The 22,416-nt window shown below is 39.1% G+C and overlaps 1 protein-coding gene across 1 annotated transcript in view; it reads left to right on the forward strand.

Moving 5' to 3' along the window:
- SEMA3A (semaphorin 3A) overlaps positions 1-22,416 on the forward strand; it is a 305,059-nt gene that overhangs the window by 266,014 nt on the left and 16,629 nt on the right. Inside the window, exons 13-16 of the mRNA XM_039519100.1 lie at positions 5,789-6,008; positions 11,631-11,722; positions 14,655-14,696; positions 18,679-18,836. Coding sequence (XP_039375034.1) covers positions 5,789-6,008; positions 11,631-11,722; positions 14,655-14,696; positions 18,679-18,836 — 512 coding nt within the window. The remainder of the gene's footprint in view (positions 1-5,788; positions 6,009-11,630; positions 11,723-14,654; positions 14,697-18,678; positions 18,837-22,416) is intronic.

Below are 22,416 nucleotides of genomic sequence, written 5' to 3' on the forward strand. Positions count from 1 at the left end.
CAAAGGGATTGTATAATTCTCTGCATTCAGTGGATGTGATTGCTAAGGAATAACTAGATTTCTTCACAGAAAAGTCTCAAGCGCTGCAGTGTTTAGGGGAATATTGTTCCTAAGATGGTGATGAAAGCAATTTAAAAAAATCCCAGGATGGAATCTTAGATTATTTAAAAGAATGCATAGTTTTACTCTAGAGTTGGGTGGAAAACAGTTTTCACATGTTATGAAATTTTTCAAGATTTTGAAAAATTCTCCTATTATGAATTGGGATGAAAAGTCAAAAGATAAAAAAAAATCATAAACCAAAAGTCCAGAAAAAAGAATTGTTCTATTCTACTCCCTTTTAGGAAGTTTGAATCAACAGATGATGCCCAGCTGTATCAGTATGAGATAGGTTGCAAAATGTCATTTTCCCTATATGCCTGCTTGATAAGCTGGGAGAGAAAAGGGTTAGTCTTGTATTTCACCGGGTAACCCTGGTAGTTCCTAGGTGAAAATCCTCGTCCTCATATAGAATCAAATGAATTTGTTGTCTAACTCCACTCATGACAACTCCATCTCAGCCCTGTAGGCTTTTTAATATGTTGTTCTGAATTTAATACATTTCTTTTGAACTCCTATTTGGTCTTAGGATTGATTAGCTTCTTTTTGACAGGAATGAATATAGCAATATTAAAAGTCAGAAACCATTGGATGTTTTCATGATGAAAATAAATTGTGCTGAAAAATGACACTTTTTCATAATAGTCCTGTTGTAATAGTGGTGATTAGGGGACCTGCACAACACCCCTGCAATCCTAGTGAAGCTGTCAAAATCTTTTTCTATTTTAGGTAGTCATGTAGCCCCAAATATATTGTGTCTGAGTGCCTTGCAATCTTTAATGTATCAATCCTCACAATACCCTGTGAGACAGAAAAGTGCTATTATCCCTGTTTTACTGATGAGGAACTAAAGTAAAGAGAAGCTAAGCGGCTTGCCAAAGGTTACAAAGGAAGTCTTTAGTAAAGCAGTGACTTGAACTGAGATCTCCCAGTGCCTAGGCCAGTGCTCTAACCACAGGAACACCCCATAGGAAAATGGAGCTTAAATGTTACATAGGTCTTGTGCTGTCCTTCTGCTCAGGGGTGAATTCAACCTTTGAGCTAGAATTTCACTAAAGCATGACTAAATACAGATTCCCCAACAAAATCAAAGATTTTGTTCTCAATATTTTCCATATAAACAGTTTTAAAATTTACCCAAATGAAAACATTACGGAGCATACTTTTAGTTCTTTACACTGAAAAGTAAAGATTCCTTCTAATTGATTCATATTTTACCCTTAAATAATCGAACTACAAAATCCCAGTGTTCTTTCTGCCTTTGGCTTGCATTCAGCAAGACTCTGAACATTTTCAACTCCCAGTGAAGTCAAAGGGAATTGAGATGTTCAGTACATCTAGACTGGGCTCTCTAGGTAGATAGCTCCAGGATGAGACCTAGAATATTTTCTTCACTGATGAAGAATCTCTTGACTAGGTGTAGTGAAGTATGCACACACACACACACCCCACCAACCGGCAAATCACAAAGACATGCACTAGGGTGACCAGACAGCAAGTGTGAAAAATTGAGACAGGAGGTGGGATGTAATATATGCCTATATAAATAATTTCCCTGCAGAAAGGGACCTAGGGGTTACAGTGGACGAAAAGCTGAATATGAGTCAACAGTGTGCCCTTGTTGCCAAGAAGGCTAATGGCATTTTGGGCTGTATAAGTAGGGGCATTCCCATCAGATCGAGGGATGTGATCATTCCCCTCTATTCAGCACTGGTGAGGCCTCATTTGGAGTACTGTGTCCAGTTTTGGGCCCCACACTACAAGAAGGATGTGGATAAATTGGAAAGAGTCCAGCGAAGGGCAACAAAAATGATTAGGGGGCTGGAGCACATGACTTACGAGGAGAGGCTGAGGGAACTGAGATTGTTTAGCCTGCAGAAGAGAAGAATGAGGGGGGATTTGATAGCTGCTTTCAACTACCTGAAAGGGGGTTCCAAAGAGGATGGATCTAGACTGTTCTCAGTGGTAGAAGATGACAGAACAAGGAGCAATGGTCTCAAGTTGCAGAGGGGGACATTAGGAAAAACTTTTTCACTAGTAGAGTGGTGAAGCACTGGAATGGGTTACCTAGGGAGGTGGTGGAATCTCCTTCCTTAGAGGTTTTTAAGGTCAGGCTTGACAAAGCCCTGGCTGGGATGATTTAGTTGGGTTTGATCCTGCTTTGAGCAGGGGGTTGGACTAGATGACCTCCTGAGGTCCCTTCCAACCCTGAGATTCTATGATTCTATGATAAGACAAAGCCCTGAATATCTGGACTGTCCCTATAAAATCGGGACATCTAGTCACTCTAAAATGCACTAAACTTTAAGCATCCGAGTAATCCCATTGTGGACTACTCAGATGCCTGCTTAAATGTTTTGTTGGGCTGGATTGTTGGATCAGGACCTCCCAAGTCAGAAAGAGTCTTGCCATTAACCTCTAAGGAGTATCAGGCCCTGTCTTTGTTACGTGTACTGCCATTATGAAGTCGGAAGTTTCTGCAAAAAAATCCAACATAAATACACATGTAAAAGTGACAAGACTTTTCCACTGGCCAGGACCGGCTCCAGACACCAGCTAAGGAAGCAGGTGCTTGGGGTGGCCAATACAAAGGGGAGGTATTCCGTCCTCTATTGATTGAGCTGCCGCCAAAGCACCGCTGATCGCCTTTTTGTGTGTGTTTTGTTTCGCTGTTTGGGGTGGCAGAAAACCTTGAGCTGGCCCTGCCACTGGCTACAATATTTTTGAGTAATTTCAAATTAGAATGTATTTCTCTAAATCCATACCCTTAAAAAAACTATTTAAAAAAATATCAATAGGCTTGGGCCAAATAATTAATTCAACAAGTTTCACTTCCTTTTCTGAATGTGAATTATTTGCATTTTTTGTGACTCAGATTTATTCTCTCAGTAATTTCTGTAAATAATTGCTGGTCTGTAACCTATTAGGGGAGACTTCATTGTAAGAATTCAATATTTGAAATTCAGGCTGCACTGAGTGTACACAGAGATTGCATGGTATCCAGTGTTCTCTATCCTGTATTGTAACTCTTAGGGCTAGGTTTTGATTTTAGACAGAGCTCTGAACATGAGGTGGGGCAGAAGCAGCCCCACGTCAGGAGTAGCTTGAGGGATGCAGGGTAAAGCAGACATATCTCTGTCCCCCTTGCTCATGAGGGTTAGAGATTTACTGAGGGTATAGAGCAGCAACAAATTGGTATACTTTCATGCTGTGCTGGCTCAGCTGCACTGGCCAGTGAGCAGGGAATATGGATTCATGGCTCCATCCATTTCCTACCCACTTACACTGGGGAAGGAATGAGAAGGAATGTATCCCCATGTATTCTTGCATGCCCAAGCACTAGGTCCAGGTAACCCACATAGAGGTGTAAAGGGATTCTTACTTCCTTTTACTGCTCTGTGCAAGTATGGAGTACAAGTCATAACCTAGCCCTTGGAATTAGGTTTCTCTAACAAATGCTCATGATTACAAATCTAAAATTGGCTTTCTGTAAATATTATGCCTAACATGTGTTGTCTTGATGAACATTGCTACCAGTAAGCTCCTTTGCTAAAATATTGGTAGAAAATAAATAAAAACAGGGTTGAAGTACAGCTGAAATATAAAAATTGAAATGAATATACATGGATCTTATTTTATTTTTGCAGTATTTGCCCAGCTGCAATTAACAATACTTAGTACTTATATAATGATTTTCCTGTTCAAAGCACTTTACAGACATTATCTAATTAAGCGTTGATTAATGTAAGTAATCAGTATCGCACTCTAGTTGGAATATTAATCCAAGCATAAAGAAAACTTTGGAACTGCACCACAGAAACACAAAATTTCAGATTAACTCCAGCAATGCTAAAGATTATAAAAGGTTTAGTATTAGTAGTTTATTGTATTTTTCTAACTGGAAGTAAAAGAACATGTGGCTATGAAATAATAATAATTAAGGTTAGAATGTAGAGATGATAAGAATAGGTGACTAACTTGCTATATTTACAATTATTGTTTATTTGGCTAATTGGGGTTTAATCAGTAATTATTTCTTTCTCTAATATATAATGAAAGAGAATATTGGAATTTGCTTCCCTGAAAACATGCAAAAAAGTGAAAACCTATCTCTCACACCCCCCATGTTCCCACTGCACTGAAGTGTCCCTCCGCTGCAAATAACAACTGCTCTTTTTGGCCAGATTGATTTCTTTATGTCATTTCTGATGAATTATTAATAATCTGGATCAAGGTGATGGCAAAGACAATTGATTTCTTCCACTGAGAATCCAGCAAGATCCGGATTTCTGTTTAATTACTTTTTGGTTTCAAAGTTTTTACTCTAAGTGGTAGATATTCTATCAATGTGAATAAAAAATGCATTACCCCTGGCTTTATATCTCTGGGGTGTTTATATTTCAAGATCAAATGCGGTGAACATAATCATAAGCGTAGTGAAATTTGCCTCATAGCTTTGTATGTCTGAGCTTCTCAAAATTCCTGTGAGACCTAGGACAAGTCATTTAAGTTCCTTGTGCCTCAGCCTCCTCATCTGCAAAATGGGGCTAATAATAATTCCCCACTTTACAGAGAGATGTTGTTAGGTCAAAATCTCTGATGTTCATAAAGTATTTTGAGTTTTTGAGAGAGAATTCATTAGGTAAGGGCTAGTCTTTAGCATGTAGCCACAGTCCTGATGCATAAGTGCACTTCCCTCAGGAGGAATTGTGGGTGGGGAAAGCAGAGGGGAATGCTTGTGGGGGGAATGAGTCATGGCTTTGCCTGCTGTCCTCCCCACTCTTTCCCTCATCCTCACCCACTTACTCATGGGTGGAGGGAGCAGTGTCTGTGTAGTCCCTGTGCATTGCATAGGACCCAGAACCAAGATTGATTAGTCCTAACATGACCACATGAGGTGGAACATGGAATCTTTATTCCCCTGTGCTGCTGTGTGAGGCCTAGCGACAGCCTAGTCCTATATGGAAAGTATTGCTCCCCTCTGTCATTGTACTGCTCACTGCAAGTGGATATTGAGGCAACTAACCTGAACTCACTACAAGCACTTTATTCACCACCCACGCTACGAATAATTCAACACAACAGGAGCCTCATCATCAGAACCATTTGGATGACGCCAGATATGTCCAGATAATCAGCAGTTTAGATAATCAGGGGTAAACAGAACAGGGAGTCACACTGGCAGCTCATTAGGAGCCTAATCCAAGGTCCTTTGAAGTGAATGAGTTTTGACTTGAGTCCCAGAAGAAGATGCTTAGATAGTGGGGTGATTGTTATGGATAATTAGTTTTCTACTGTATAGATAACTGAATGCTTTAATCTGTGTCTTTTGTACGGTAATTTTTAGCATATTCAGCATCTCTATGGTCTTGTACTTCCAATTAAAAAGATAATAGTAGTTAGAAAATTACTGACAATCAATTATTCGCACAGCACAGTGATAAGAAAGATAATGTATACAAACGGTAATATTCTATAGTATGAGCTATATTGATTTCAATGAGGAAAAATATTTCTCCAAAGACTTTTGGTGCCAGTATTAACTCTCTGTACATTGTTGTCCATCATGAAACAATTATATCCTGGGTTGTGCTTTATTATGGACTGAAGACTCACACGGAGCTCAAAGAAACTAATATATCTAATTGCTCAGTTATAAGGTGCAAAATATTCTCTTTCTTGTTCTCAGTGTCCCAGTAAAACATTTGGAGGCTTTGACTCTACCAAGGACCTTCCTGATGAAGTCATCACATTTGCAAGAAGTCATCCAGCAATGTACAACCCAGTATTCCCTATCAATAATCGTCCAATCATGATCAAAACAGATGTGGATTACCAGTTCACACAGATAGTAGTAGACCGGGTCGATGCAGAAGATGGCCAGTATGATGTCATGTTCATTGGAACAGGTAAGAATCTTTCACGCTATGTCTGATGTTCTCACATGGAGTATGGATAAGTAGAGTAGATTAGTGGTTTTCATTATCGGTAGAAAGCAAGCTTATTTTTATGCACTATAGAGTGTATCTGTGGAATTCTTTAGGGCAAGGCTCAACACATTTTTTCTTTTCTTTTTTGTTACTTAAGGGTTACATGTTGTTTGAGTAGGACTTGACATCAGTGGGTGTTTTGCCTTTGACTTCAGTTGGAGTAGGAACAGACCCTGGTTATTGAGGGTTTTTTTTTTAATTAGAGGCATCTTCCCACTGATAATTATAATTTTGTGTTTAGTTCACTCCATAGGAACTAGTCACATGAGTAAAGTGAGCAGTATTTGTCTGAGTTGTGGGATATTTCTTGTGTCTTCTTACAACATATTTTGCTAATCTAAACTGGCCACCAGCCAGAAGAATACTTCATTACCCTCAACACACCAAGTTTTCTGATATCTATAAGAGGTCCTAGGAAGGACAAAAAGTTATGCTAAAGCACAATGCCGCTGGTAATGTGTTTGTACTATCTTATGGGTCGGGCTTTATATCTTTCTTCCAGCAGGCAAAAGGGGGGATTTTCTTGTAAATAAAGCAATTTTTACTACTGCTAAAAGTTCTACATGAAAGCACCAGGGGCCAGCCACTCAGCCCTGTTTCTCCATTGACATCATGGAACTACATTTATTAGCACCATCTGAAGAGCTGGCCTTTCATCTTTGATGATTTTCCACCAGATTGACTAGTGTTTCAATCTTGTATTGAATATAGTGACTTTATTACTAGCCTTAGGAAGTTAAATGAAAGAAACCAAAGAACTTTTCCACTGCATCACTGCAGTGCTCTAAAAAATGAACAGGTTCTCTGTATCTGTTTCTCTTTCTCTCTCATAAGAATACTGTTTCTGAATGGCACCAGTTACAAATCTACAGCTCCATAGCTGGGGGTCAGATTCCAAAGCAATAAATCTCAAGGCTCTCTTCATGTTGATGCCTAACATAAATCATGAGTAAACTGAGACCTGTGCTGAAGCTTTGTATACCAAACGCATTGCATGTGTACCAAACATTTACTGCAGAAAATGCAGCCATAAAGAAAGTGCTCCAGCTCGTTGAAACTGTGAACAGAATTATGACATGCTTGTGCTATAGCGGGTTAGTGTTTAAAACGCTGAACAATATTTAAATCTGCTTTTATGTGCCACAAGTATTTTACATCACAGATGCAATAATAAGATGGCTCTTATATAGCACTTTTCATCTGTAGACCTCAAAGGACTTTACAAAGGCAGGAAACATCATTATCCCCATTTTACTGATGGGGAAACTGAGGCACAGAGAAATTAAATAATTTGCCTACAGTCACTCAGCAACTTAGAGACTAAACCAGGAATAGAACCCAAATCTTCTGAGTTCCCAGTTACTGCTCTGCCTATTGGGCCACACTAGTATATGACTTTCTACAAGCCATTTATGACTTGATCCTGATTTTGCTGATCTGAATGTAAAGCTCATTGAATTTGGTGGTACGTGAGCAAGCCTTTACTTTCTCAGTGCTTCAGTTTACCTCTTTGTGAAGTGGATATACAACTGCCAATCCGAGAGGGATATTGTGAGACTTGCTGAATTAACTTTGAAAAATCCTTAGAGATCCTCAGGAGAGGTCTTGTATACTGAGGGTCTTGTTTTAAACCTGACCTCAGCTTGACTTCCATTTTGGGGGGAGCAATTTCCTCCTTACTGTTCACTACAGATGCAAATTTCAGATTTCTAGGTGAAAACAGGTGCAGTGGTTAGACAGGCAATGCACATAATTGCATCCACAAATTGTGAGCAAAAATATGCACCTGCCAAAACAGAACTCAGCACTGAAAATGCAGCCCTGTAAATGTAAAGTATTGCTATTATTTTCTGCAATATTATGTTTGTCAGACTAAGATAACTGCTGCTCAACAAGGATAGTTAATGAGGGATGCACAGGGGAGTAAGGGGGTGTAAGGTGCCCACTTGCTCATCTGCACTCGCTAGAATGTGCTTAGCAATGTGGGGGAAGAAAATCTTTTGTGGAGCTGCTACTCTCACTTCCACGCGGATAGGGAATAGATGGGCCTGGGGCTAACATACCATGGTGTTTAGCCCCTTGTAATCCTTGTGTTCCTGACTTACTGCTGCATTGCTATTGGGTTTCATTTCCCTTCTCTTCACAAGTCTAGCTGCACTGCAGAGTTAAGTTTATGATTATGAAATTAAAACAAGCTAAACCACAAAAAACAAACAAACAAACAAAAACAAACCAAGGCTCTCCCTCATCATGCCAGCAAGCACAACTAAGCCAGCATACTGGGGTTAAGAATCAGCACCATGGATGAGACTGGTACAGGGCATGACACCTCTGTCTCCATCCCCAGAGCAAAGAAGGAACCAGGAATCAGATTGTGGACTCATATCACAATCTAATTTATGGCTTCTTGACCAGGACTTGTGACAAAGCCATGATTTAGCCCTGTATGGTGTGACCTGGATTTCTCTGCAGTTCTGTGCCATCGGATTATATATAGCCGTTAGCATTGTCAGGCTGCAGAACTTCAGTAAAATAGGACATTTTTTGGTATTGACATAACTGGTGCTAGTTAACCCCAGGATAATTAGCAGGCCATCCAGCATGGTCATATTTTCCTTTCCTGTGGGTAAAATCTTCGTCCAAGCAGTTTCTTTCTCATTATCACTGTAACAATGACTATCCCTGGCCTAGCTACTCCACAGTGGAAACAAAATTATATTGGAAGGCCCGAAAATATGTCTGTGAAAAAAACAGGTTCCAGTGTATCCATTTAAAGCGTATCCTGAATATCTGCTGTGGGGGATTATTTGGCACAGTCTAGGTACATCTGTCAGTAAAGTGAATTAATAACAGTAATCTTATCTTCTAAACTGAGTTACTCACCAGAGCCCATTGATCCTAAAAGAGAAGCCCAATTCAATTTGTGTGAAATTGTTTGAAATACTACTCTGTAAAGCTTGATCTAGAACTCAGATAAAACACCACTTTGGTACCTGAGGCCTGATCAGAGTCGCCATAGTGATTAACATATTATACCTTTGACCTCAAGGGCTTTCTGCAGCACCAAGCTACCATAATCATTGCAGGGTCTTCTTAAAAGAAAAGCATTTTTTTTAAAAATGTGATGCTTAGAGCTACAGTGTCTATCTGCCCTGCTCAGATTCCACAACTCCACTTGCTTCTCTTTATCAAAACTCCATTTATGCTGTCCCAAAATGTAGCATTCAATAGACTATAAATGTGGTACTGATGACAGTCCTGTACTAATACCGTGTAAAGCCCTAGAAACCGTGACACCCTGTTATGTTCATTAGCTTGAATGAGAGAGAGCTTGAAGTCCTCTCTCTGATGTTTGCAGGTTTTTCTCCAAACCACAATTACCAAATTGGAGCCAGGTTAATTAGGGCAGTTTCCAATTCTCATATTGCTAATAACCTTAATAATGAATTATTAGTTTTTCTGGAAAGCTCAGGAGTTTTTGTTTTAAGTTTATGTTCCGTTTGTTCTATGATGTTCTGTAAAGCGACTTTTAAGTATATTGCTCAAAGTAAATATTTATAAATAATAGTAATAATAATAGTGAATAACCAAAGATTTCATAACTGTCCATCTAGTATTTTTCATGAGACAAAATCATACATGCAGTATTGTAAATAAAAGGCAAAACTTCCTTTTAAGAGGTTTATTTTATTTTTATTTTCCTTTAGAAATTGCATCTCTAAATTTGGAGTTCATGAAAGAGATTAGATTGCAATTGACATTTTGTGGAAAAATTAAACAAAGATGTTCTGTTTAAAAAAAAAAGAAAAAACCTCCTCGCCATAGATATTTAGATTTCAACCTTTTCATACGACAATTATTAGAGTTGGTCAAGAAACAGCACTTCTGTCTCATGGGAATTTATGAGATTTTGAAATTTTGTTTAGTCCCAATTCAAGATACAAACTTGATAACTATAATATTTTTACAGAATGAAATATTGCAAAAAATTTTTTTTACTTTATCAAAACATTTAATTTCTATAGAGATCAAAATATTTTGTTTCAGTAGGGTCCAAATGTTTTATTTTGACTTTTTTTGTTTCCATTTTTATATGATATTGTAAAGTAACATGTAATATAACATTCAGAATGATAATGTCAAAATGATAAAGTAGAAATGAAACATTCCAACCTTATCAAAACAAACTATTTCAATACTTTTCTGTGGAATTTTTTTGGTCAAAATAGATACTTGCCTGCTAAACATTTTGATTTAGTTGAATCAGCATTTTCTGATGGAAAAATGGAGAATTTTCCAACAGAGCATTTTTTACCATATCTACTAGTTATTCTTGGGAAATCCTTGTATTAGGAAGAATGTTGACTCTCTATATTTTTATTATGCTTAATGCCTTTACTGCATGGCTTTAAAAATAGCCTACATTTTCCAAAGTGACTAGTGATTGTGGGTGCTGATCTTGAGACACCCTAAAGGGGCTTGATTTTCAGAGGGTGAATACTTTTAGCTTTCTACAATGTGATTGTATTGCATCATGCTTAGAAGACCTCAAACATTAAATTATACACACATTTCTTGTTACTGCTGAAAGTGTTTGGTAATCTTTGACAAACCAGAAATGCTAGGTTTCGGATTAAGCTGGCAAAATTGCAACTGTTTAAAAAAAGTTGGTTTATGCAAAATGAAGCACAGATATATGCTTTAAAGTTTAAATAGAGAGATGGTCATAAGTTAGAAAGTTCAGTTCCAAAGCCAGACTTCATTACATCTTTGAGGGGGTGTTTAGTGCTGGAGTTTTGAGACCTGGACCTGCTCACATTAACGTCAGTGAGAAAACTCTCAGTAACCTAAATGGGTGTTGAATCGAGCCCTTGTGCAAACTTATCTCTAATTAAAAGATACAAGTTGTACAGGGCTATTGTTGTTTTATCCTGAAACAAGGCTAATGCCATTCATCACTTAATAGAAATACAGATGTCTTTAGGGACATATAAGTCTTAGAACTTTTGCTTGACACCAGGACATCATGTACTTAAAAGAACTGACAGCTTCATCAGTTTGACAACATTCTTCCAGCTGTCCTTGTGTCCACAATGAGCCTTCTAATAACATCTGCACGTGTATTTTAAAACAAGTATGAAAAACTTCCTACTTCAGAATGGCTAATAAAATGTGGCTGAGTAAATTTAGCACATTCCCATCTATAATAATACCTCTGAGGCAGCTGACATTTCATGACACCAATCTAATAATATTGTGCTGTCCTGTTCATTCTTTAACAGCTGAAGCAGAGTAATGAATCATTTTTCTGTTGAACTTCCACAATTAAGACATTTCAGAACAATGCCTTATGGAAATTCAAAACCCTGCTAGTTCATTTCAAATGTCAGTGGGTATTGTGTGGAGTCAGTTCTCAGCAATATGTAGTGTCAGGACCCTTGTATGGAAATAATTACATATTGCAAGAGATCAAGAAATTCTGGTTGCCCTTAAATTGAGTCTACTTATTAAGCACCTGATAACATTTTTTTTCTTTTAAAGATATTGGGACGGTTCTTAAAGTGGTTTCAATTCCTAAGGAGACTTGGCATGATTTAGAAGAAGTCTTGCTGGAAGAAATGGCAGTCTTTCGGGTAAGTGCTGCTGAATTTCAAGTGTCAGGTTGTAGATTTTTCTGTGGACAGCTGCAAGCTGAACTTGTTGCAGGATAGCCAAGGAGTAGCCTGGCATACTCTTCTAATTAGCTTGTCCATTATACACCCAGACACTAGTCAAAATAAACCTTGACACTTCCAATGCTAGTTGGAGGTTAATGATAAAAGAAATAACATTCCTGATTTTTGTTGTGCTGTTTCAATGGTAAATTAGAATCACTAAATCTTTGAGTGATTGTCAGTTACAGTTAAAAAATGTGTATTTTCTGGAATCTCCCCACCCATCCTCTCCCAGAAGGTTAGACAAAATAATAACTGCATATGTGGCTATTAGAAACAATTCAGATTATCAGGGTAAGAGGAGATTCTTCAGTCTTATTGCTTGAGCTTCCATGACACCTCAGTGAAAACATAACAAATACACATGAAATATACACTTTACCTCTCTTAGGCAAAATGTTAGCCTCCAGAATTGTTTTTTTTTTTTAAGTCTGGTACCATTTATGGTTGCCTTCAAAACCAAAAGGAACAGAGGGCCTAAATTTTCAGAAGTGACTTTGGGTGTCTCCATTGTTAGATGCCTGATGTAAGATAGCTTAAAAAGGCCTGATTTTAAGAGTATGGGAGCTCAGCATTTTATGAAAATCAAGTCCCTTTAAAGTACTGCGAGCTGCCCCCCATTCTACCCCAAGTGAAGCATCCACTAGTCACTTCTGAAAATTTAGCCCAAATAAATCAAACTTTTTTCTGAATCATGTCAGATAGATCCCTGGGGATGTTCCATGTTTTCTGTGCTGCAATAAAACATTTGAGTTTCCTGAATTATTCTTCTCTTCATCCTGTGTTGCCATCTCTATATCTTTGGTTTGACAGAAGACACAACATATTTGGGCAGGTCTTATAGAAATGTTTACTTTCTGCATTCTATGCTTCACAGGCAAAGTTTGCACAAGAATCACCGCCCAGATATTGATCATTGTCAGGCTGTGTTTCATTTTTTGTGGGTTTGGGTGTTTTGTTGTTTTGGGGTTTTTTAACACAAATGTAAATTAGAAGCTATGAAGGGAAAATGAGAAGTGTAATTTGTGGCTTCTGGCTTTTCTCTCTTTAACATGTAGCAAGATTATTATGTACTGTACTCCGCAGGGTAATCTGGCAACTTTGATAGCATAGGAGTTTCTTCCTTAAATAAAGCAGAAGTGCCAAGAGATCAAAGAAATAGGAGAGTAAATTAGGAAAAACTGAATCGATGTTATTTTCCACACTGGATTTGCAGCAGCACTACACTTAATGGCAAATTAGGATTTGGGTTTTAAATTTACTGGTGCATCTTTTGTATTATAGAAAAATAGTTTGGGCCTGATTCTCATTTACATTAAAGCCTCCTTAGTTTAATATGTAAGGAGGCCTTGAAGTAAACAAGAATTAGATCGTTGAATAGAAATTTTGCAATAAATTTTAAACAGAACCTACCATATCTGAGTTTTTACTGGCTACAGAAGAGGCTACCTCTGTGTCATAAAGAATGTATTTCCCTGTTTGAGTCACAGTATGATGAATACAATGGTTTTCATTTATAAATCCACCAAACCGAAAACTTTCCAGATCTGTTACCTTGATAACAAATGCCTTTTTTAACCCGAATTGTGAAATATTCCCCAGAACAGCTGAGCAAACAAGCAAATGAGTTCAATTTTCATTCAAATGTAACTCGTAATTGATGCTTTCTAATACCAGGTCTATTAACCCATTTGTAAAGGAGTCCACATGCTTAGCATCCACTCAGCCATATCAAATTCTCCCAGGATCAGCAGGTTGAAAGCTTAATGTGAACTATATTAATATACCTTGCTAAAAACATGATGCATAGGGTCAGTTAGTAGTACTCTTTTGCATTACATGTAATAAGGTTTTACACTGCACTGAAACTTAAACTGTGTTAGAATTACTCATTAAGGGCTCAGTCCTGTACCTTTTACTTACATAACTAATCCCACTGAAGTTACTGGGACTACCCTACCAATGTAAAATAAAACAAAAAACCCTTTAGGATCAAGACTAAATCCATTATTTTATTAATGTGATTGTAAAGCTACAATAATTTATATAGAAAACTATGTATTGGTCCAAAATCTGCTAACTTTACTCAGGCATAATGTTCCATAGAAGTCAGTGCCTTAGTAAGGTGAGCAGAATTTGCCCATTATATTGATTAAATACTTCAGCATATAAAAATTTACTACCAGTATGAGCTCCACATTCCATAAACATAAGCATGAGCAATCCCAATACAGTCAATAGGACTACTGATGTGAGGAGAGCTAGTCACATGAATAAGTGTTTACAGGACTGGGGTCTTCATCTAGGTATTATTAAAGTAATTGGTTTATTTACATAAGAACGGCCATACTGGGTCAGACCAAAGGTCCATCCAGCTCAGTATCCTGTCTGCCAACAGTGGCCAGTGCCAGGTGTCCCAGAGGAAGTGAACCTAACAGGTAATGATCAAGAGATCATTTGGGTTCCATCACCTGCACCTTATCATATTAATATTTATTCTGAAGCTTTTCTCTGTGCGTGCTAGGTTGATACATTCCTGTAAATTTAAATTAACAGTATGAGCAGAAATAAATTTCAAAAAGTGAAACAAACAACAAAACCAATAACTCTGGAATAATGAAGTATGAGAAATGATTGATAAATTGTGATGTTGAATTTAGACATGCACAGGCACAAATGCATATGCATTCTAATTCACCTATAACAATAAAAACATTTCATTTTAATAGTCAGCAAGAAATGCCATCAAAGGATCCAAAGAGTTTCTTAGCTGGTAGATGACCCTCTAGCACTAGTTTCATGTTTATAAAAAACACGTTTTATGCTTTAACCCGTTTTAATGTTTTTTTAGGAACCCACTGTTATTTCTGCCATGAAGATTTCCACAAAGCAGGTACTGTATGCACAAGCTTTAAATCACTTTTTAAAATATTTATTGGCTTGTATATTTCAGAGACAGTAACTTGGCACTTAGGAGAGGCATATTAATTATACCAGCAACATCCCATCCCTTTACATAAACATTAGCAGTTTCTCAAGGAAAATGTGTCAGGCAGTGGAGAAAGGAAAAAGTTAGTTTTGTGCTTTACTGGCAAGGTGTAAACTAAACACTAACTAACCAGCTGCTTGTAGAAAAAATTCCACATTACCAAATGCTCCAGTGACTGAGAAGCTATTGAGTTTAGAGACATTGCACTCACTCACAACATGTCTGAATTTGGCCCTTTACACATATGGACCCAGTGCTGTTTCTTGTGAAGTTAGTGGCAAAACCCTTCATTGATTTAAGTGGAAGCACAGTCACCCCCAGTATTCTTTATAATATCTTATATTATAGATATATAAAAATAGAGAGGTGATTTTTCCCAGTTTTGCTGACTTTGAGCCTGATTCTGAAAATACGAACGAGTATCTTGCTTACTAACATGAGTATTCCCATTGAAGTTCTGGTAGTAATAGCTGATAGTAAGTTGTTGCAGGTTTAATAATGGTGTACAACACCTCTCAGGGAAGAGTCACATTGAGACCTATGCCATGTTGAAATAGGTCTTAAGTGGTGCATTGGCCTTGTGAGGGCACCGTTCAAAGGGCTAAATTGTATTTTCTAATGAACAAAGCTCAACTCTCCATTTCAAATGGTGAAAATGCAACTAGGAATCCATTGTATATTGGAAACCTGCCTGAAAATGTGCAGTATTTGACACAAAGCAAAGTGGTTTGGGGCCACTTCCCTGACATATCTCCCAAACCAACAAAAACGGTGGCTTAAAAGAATGTACCATTTACAAACAAGCCTGTCAAGGGGTGTATATGTTCACATCATACCAAAATGCTCTGCTTTAGATTAGTTTTACAAGTACATTCTTTTAAGACAGCCGATTGTACTGTGCATTTTAGTATAACTTCTTCTTCAAAGCATCTTTATTTACTTAGAAGGGATTACAATTTCCCCCAAGTCATTAGAAAACAAATTACAATATTAATATTGTCTAAAACTGGAAAGAGCACCGTATGAGTTATTCAGGCAAAATTAAGCTTTTGAAATATCAGCCAGACTTGGATTAAAAATGACAGACTCATGACTCAGCATGACAAGCTTTTGGCACAGAGACTTTGTATCGAAGAAGTATTTGGCAACATGCTTCAACACTATATTTATGATTAAAAGATATTCTAGGTTTTACATCTCAAACACATTACTCATTGTGTTTAAGTTGTGGGGTTTCACATAAACATCATAATAGCATAATAATTCTAGGCCGGGGTGGGCAAACTATGGCCCGTGGACCATAATTGGCCTGTCAGCCATTTAAATACAGCCCTTGAGCTCCCGCTGGGGAGCAGGGTCTGGGGCTTGCCCCCTCTCCGGCCCTCCATCCGGGGAGCAGAGATGGGGGCAGCTCCACGTGGCTCCTGGAAGCAGCGGCATGGCCTCCCTCTGGCTCCTACACATAGGGGCAGCCCAGGGGTCCACTCTGCACGCTGCCCCTGCCCCAAGCACCACCGCTGCAGCTCCCATTGGCCAGGAACTGCCATCAATGGGAGCTGCAGGGGCGGTGCCTGCAGAAGGGGCAGTGTGCAGAGCCACCTGGCCACACCTCCGCATAGGAGCTGAAGAAGGGACATGCTGCTGCTTCCAGGACCTGCTTGAGGTAAGTGCTGCCTGGAGCCTGCACCACTGAACCTTTCCCCATGCCCCAACCCCCTGCCCCAGCCCTGATCCCCCTCCTGCCCTCCAAACCCCTCGATCCCAGCCCAGTGCGCTCTCCTACACCCCAAACTCCTCATCCCCAGCTGGAGCTCTCACCCCCCTGCGTCCCAACCCCAATTTTGTGAGCATTCATGGCCTGCCATACAATTTCTATTCCCAGATGTGGCCCTTGGGCCAAAAAGTTTGCCCACCCCTGTTCTAGGCACTGCACAGTGCAAAAGTGTAAATGTAAACAAAATCAGCATGCTTTATCCATAGTTTCAGTGCAATCATCACTATATATATAAACTAGGAGTGTGTTGATGTGATTCAGACAACCCTGTGTACAGACCTTTCTGCTTACTCTTGCATACTTTACTAGGTCTGTGGGTCCCATCTACTGGTACTTCAAACTTTACCATTGCTACCTCTCTGGCAGTCTTGCCAACTCAATTGGCATTCCCCACTAGGTGTCTAGCTAAGGCCTAGTGCTGGCTGGCCCTCTGCACTGGGGTGAATTTTACCCCTTAATCAGCCCTTTACAATGCATTCAGAGTGAGCCTTGATGTGCCCCCTGTCCCTCTCTAGCTCACAGAGGTTAGATTTTAAGTTCATCACTAAGGCTCTCATGTGTGTTCCATCCCCTAAATCCACTGATCCCTGAGATCTGCACTGTTCTTGATGGATCAGCAACAGGAGCAGGCCATCTGAGCAGAGCCCCTTGCCCCCCCTCCCCCCGACTCCCTGCAGTGCCTTAAAAGCACTGTTACTGCAGGAGCCAGCACTTCCCCCAGAAATTCCCTCAGATGGGGCTTCACAGTACAAAGGAAAAACCTGAAAAGTTACCCAGATTCAATCTACAATAACTTTCTCCTCATTGCCCCCTGAGTTTGGGAGGAGGAACAGGCCACAGAAAATCCCTTGTACTCCCATACCTATCCCCCTCCCCACCTGCTGCTACGAATACCCACAGAACAGAGTAGGGGAGCTGGAAGCAGCATTTTGTGGTGCAAGCCCTCACCCCTTCTACCTCTTCGGCTCAGATTTATGGGTTTTATGAACCCCTATGCTCACAGAAGCCATGGGTGGGATGGGGCAAGGAGATCACGGGTAGATACCGACAAACTTTTTGTCTGGAACAAAGAATGTATGTGTTCCCACCACCCACATTTCCATTCAAGGTGGGGAGGGGAGGGGAGAGAGAGAGACAATGCCTTAAATCTTCAAAAAGAACTTACAATCTATTTGCATACATGTGTGCAGTACCATATCTTATTCAGTTCTCACTCTTCCTGCTCTTGCATATTTTCATACTGGATAACATTCAGTCCTGTGCTGAAGAGCCATACAAAACCTATGCCCCACTTTTCCAGCTTTGTGCTGGCTTGCTGTACAGGGATGCATTTTACATCTGTTATTCCAAACCATAGGAAAAACAGTTGTATCTCAGACATGAATGTGTGGTCAGAGATGGCAAATGGAGACCACTGGCACGTATTTTGACCTTCCCTTAACCGGCAGATCTTCCCTATAGTGCTGTTGTTTCAGCAGTTTGAAAAGATCTCTTCAATGGACAACTTCTCTCGCTGTAATTTGATCTGATAATCAGCTGATGTATTAAACACAAATTGTCTTGTGAGGGTGCAGCGTCAGGCCATTCATGGGGATGAATCCATTACCATTTTCTGAGTTTCATATTGGCTGGAATTATTTATTATTAGCGTCCAGCATAATGGTCAACAACTGGATTCTAAATACATTGCTTTAAAGAGAAGCAAGTAGAGTGATTTGGAAACCCTCTTGATTATAGGATTCCTAAACCACATATTATACTTAACTGATTGAACATTCTGAACTGTCCCATAAGAAGTACAATCTTTAAGCAACTTTCTTTTGGTCTTAGTTAATTTATTTTATATTTCCTATGACTCTCTGTGCTTCTGTTCAGTTCAGAGCCTCTCATTCTAGGGAGATTTCTTAGAAATCACTTTTGACTAATCAAAAATGGGTACATTGGTGTACTTGAAACCTATTACAGTTTGGACGTTGATTTTTCAATATACATCCTTGAATTCATTGTTACATGCTATATGCAGTAAGGTACATGCCACATTGCTTATATATAGTAGCGCCCCAGTCTTTCTAGTGAAACCTGATTATTTGCCAACTTGCACTTATTTCACAGCAACAACTCTACATTGGCTCAGCTGCTGGAGTTTCACAGCTTCCTTTGCACCGCTGCGATGTGTACGGAAAAGCATGTGCTGAGTGCTGCCTTGCTAGAGACCCTTACTGTGCTTGGGACGGCTCTTCGTGCTCGCGTTACTTCCCCACTGCTAAAAGGTAGGGACAGTTGCAGATGTCTGCATTATATACTACTTACCTTAATTGATGATCTGAAAGGTGACCTGTGGGGTTTTGAGGTTTTTCATGGGATGGTTAACTGGAGCCCTTTCTATTTCAAAGAAAACATATTTGTGAAAGTTACAAGCAATATCAAGTCTTGGTAAGTTAACATGGCTACTTTTGGGGATGGCTTGGAAAGTCCATGATAAAAAACAAACAAACATTCAGAACGGTGCCATCTCTGAAATGGAAATCTGCTGTCTTATACAATGAGAAATGTCAACAATAAAAAAATGGAGAGAAAATTCATCGAGAGCTCAGTCCTGCAATCATTACACACTTATGAATACAGGTATTTAATAACTGTAACATCATTGCCCTACACTTTCAAAAGTTGTTGTGATGCTAACTGAATGAGAAAGCATTTGGGGCTTAATGAAAACTGACAGATTGATACCACCTTATTTTCTGTTGTTCTGCAACTTGTGAAAAAATGGTGTAGACATTCTGATCTGACAGCATTTTACACTCACTTTGCATGGATGTAAATGATTACACGAGATGCATCGTGAAGAAGTATCAGTCCCTGTACATGAAAAATAAAAATTCATATTGTTTCTAAGTACTGTGGAGTAGCTGTTTGGCTTAACGTTTTTAAAACATGCATTTTCAGCCTCCAAATAAATTTTAAGTCTATCGCTATTAAGAATTGACTTTGGGCCCGGGTCTATAATCTGCTGTCAGTTACTCAGGTATAAACAACAAGGAGTCTGGTGGCATCTTAAAGACTAACAGATTTATTTGGGCATAAGCTTTCGTGGGTTAAAAAAAACCTCACTTCTTCAGATTCCATGCATCTGAAGAAGTGAGGTTTTTTACCCACAAAAGCTTATGCCCAAATAAATCTGTTAGTCTTTAAGGTGCCACTGGACTCCTTGTTGTTTTTGTGGATACAGACTAACACGGCTACCTCCTGATACTTAATTACTCGGGTGTAAATCTGGAATAACTTAATTGATAAACATTGTTGCAAATCAGATCAGAATTTGGCCCATGGTCAGCATATCATCACCTTCTAACTATCAGTATTTTAGACAAATTATTGCAAAAAAAAATGTGCTCAGATGGTGATAATGTAAAAGGGAATATGCCATAGGTGTCTTACACCAAAGGAGACATGAGAGATCCAAGCATTTATGTACAGAAGAGGCAAACTTCATTCTGAAGCTAAAGTTTACAAATACTTCAGTTAGGAATTTCATGCTTCCAAAATGTATTTAACTCCGGGTGGTGGGGTGTTGGTTGGCTGGCTGGCTGCTGGAAGGAATGAGATAATATAAGGGACAGTAGGGAGAGTTTCCTCCACGGATATTTCAGCTGGAGAGGATTGAAATGTCAAGCTTTGTACCTCAGTGTAGCCTAAGCAAACCCTTGTGGGGGTGGGGGGGAGAAGCATGCAGTCTTATTTTTGCACCAGAATATTGAAATAATTTGAGGCAAAATAATTCTTCCCGGGGGAGGTAAAGAAGATAAACTAAATACACCAGTCACAAAATGAGCATTCCTGGAATGAACTCAAATGTCATGGCCTCCCACTAATGCATCTCTACAAGTCCAGATTCCAAAAGTGTTGGGAATGCTGTGGCTTGGTGCATGGGTAGAGATGATTTGCTTATAGTCATTTTCTTTATCTGTCTGTCTTTTATATATTTCCCATTCAGTGTATCTTTAAGGAGCCTAAATGACAGTTTAGAAAGCCTATAGTGTGACCATTTGACTCAGCCTTGTGCAGATGCTTTGGAGCTCATGTTTCATAGATCACCATGCTGGCTTAATGCTGAAATGTGTGACATTTGCTTGATATCCTAACTAAATGCTTGATCCAAAATCCATTGACATTAATGGGAGTCTAATTAGGCCTAATTCCTACAAATAGAATTCTATAAATAAGTTGGCCTGTGGAATTTATGAAGCGAGTGACAAAAATTGCATTTGCAGCTCATTTGGGCCTGGGTGTGGTTCTGAGTCACCCGTATTGCAACTAGCTTTCCATGGGGAAAATACAGTGCAAACGCCCAGCACTGGAATGGGTGAGAGAGATGAAGTGTATCTTTAAAACATCCACCTGAACCCAGAAGGGTGCCTTCTATTAAAATGTTTTCATGCATCTTGTTGTGTCATTATAGTGGTAGACAGAAGTGTTTACTTGGGGAATAGGAGAAAACCAGAGGGATTGCAAAATCAAGAGAGAGCAAAAAGGATTAGGTGGCTGAACAATATTGAGATGTCAGATTATGGCATCTATTGACACACACACAAAAGTGAAGTATCCTTGTAAGAGCCACACTTTTTTCCACTACATGCATCCGACGAAGTGGGTATTCACCCACGAAAGCTCATGCTCCAAAACGTCTGTTAGTCTATAAGGTGCCACAAGACTCTTTGCTGCTTTTACAGATCCAGACTAACACGGCTACCCCTCTGATAGAAGTGTCTAAGGCATGTAAGTCCCACTGACTTTCAGTGGGATTCATGCACTCAAGGTGAAGTGTTCAAAACCACATAAATCCCATTTTCAGAAATAAATTAAAACTTAGTCTCCTCAGTGCCTAAAAATCACATTTGAAAATGGGACTTAACGGGTATCAGCTGTGGAATTTGATTCTGGATCTGGATGTGAATTTTTTGACAATCTCTCCAAGAAAAAAATGATTTGTTGAAATCAAAACTGTGAGAAGAGGGCAATTTCCACAAAATTCCCGTTTCTGAAAAAAAAAAGAATTATGGGATGGGAAAACCATTTTCCAGCCCATTTCTCCCTTTGGCCATAGTTTGTTAAGCTATGCAGCATACCCAAGAGACTGTCCATTCAGGGCATTGTGAAAACTGGATATGCCCACAGCGGGAGATAGTGAGGAGATGCACCATGAAATCTATGGATGAAGAGAGTTATATAAGTGCTGGGTGAAATGTTCAATAGCTCATAAGTCCCATTTTCAAAAATAAATGAAACTTAGGCTCCTCTCTGACTAAATCACTTTTGAAAATGATATTTAGGTGCTTTTTTTCCCAAAATGGGAATTTTGTGGAATTTGCCTTCTTCTAACAAACAATTTTGATTTCAACAAATCAGCATTTTTTCATAGAGATTGTCAAAAAATTCCCACCCAGATCCAGAATCAAATTCCACAGCTGATAACCCCAAATGGAGGACCCACTGCATGCCTCCCCCATCAGTTCTGGGGCTGTTAATGAATTGTGTTCCAACTGATTTTCACTCTAACAATGGGAAGCGTAAGAGATTATCTCTGTATTGCAGAAACCATTATATTTGCTTAATTTGTACCATTGTGACTGAAGGGTGAGATCAAGTGTGGCTCTTACAAGGATACTTCACTTTTGTGTGTGTGTCAATAGTTGCCATAATCTGACATCTCAATATTGTTCGGCCACCTAATCCTTTTTGCTCTCTCCTGACTTTGCAATCTCTCTGGTTTTCTCCTATTCCCCAAGTAAAGTGCTTGTTCTCAAAACACATCTTTGTTTGCCCAGTTCTTTTCTTCTTTTTTAAATAAAA

This window comes from Mauremys reevesii, linkage group 1 (assembly GCF_016161935.1).
Source record: "Mauremys reevesii isolate NIE-2019 linkage group 1, ASM1616193v1, whole genome shotgun sequence".
NCBI lineage: Eukaryota > Metazoa > Chordata > Testudines > Geoemydidae > Mauremys > Mauremys reevesii.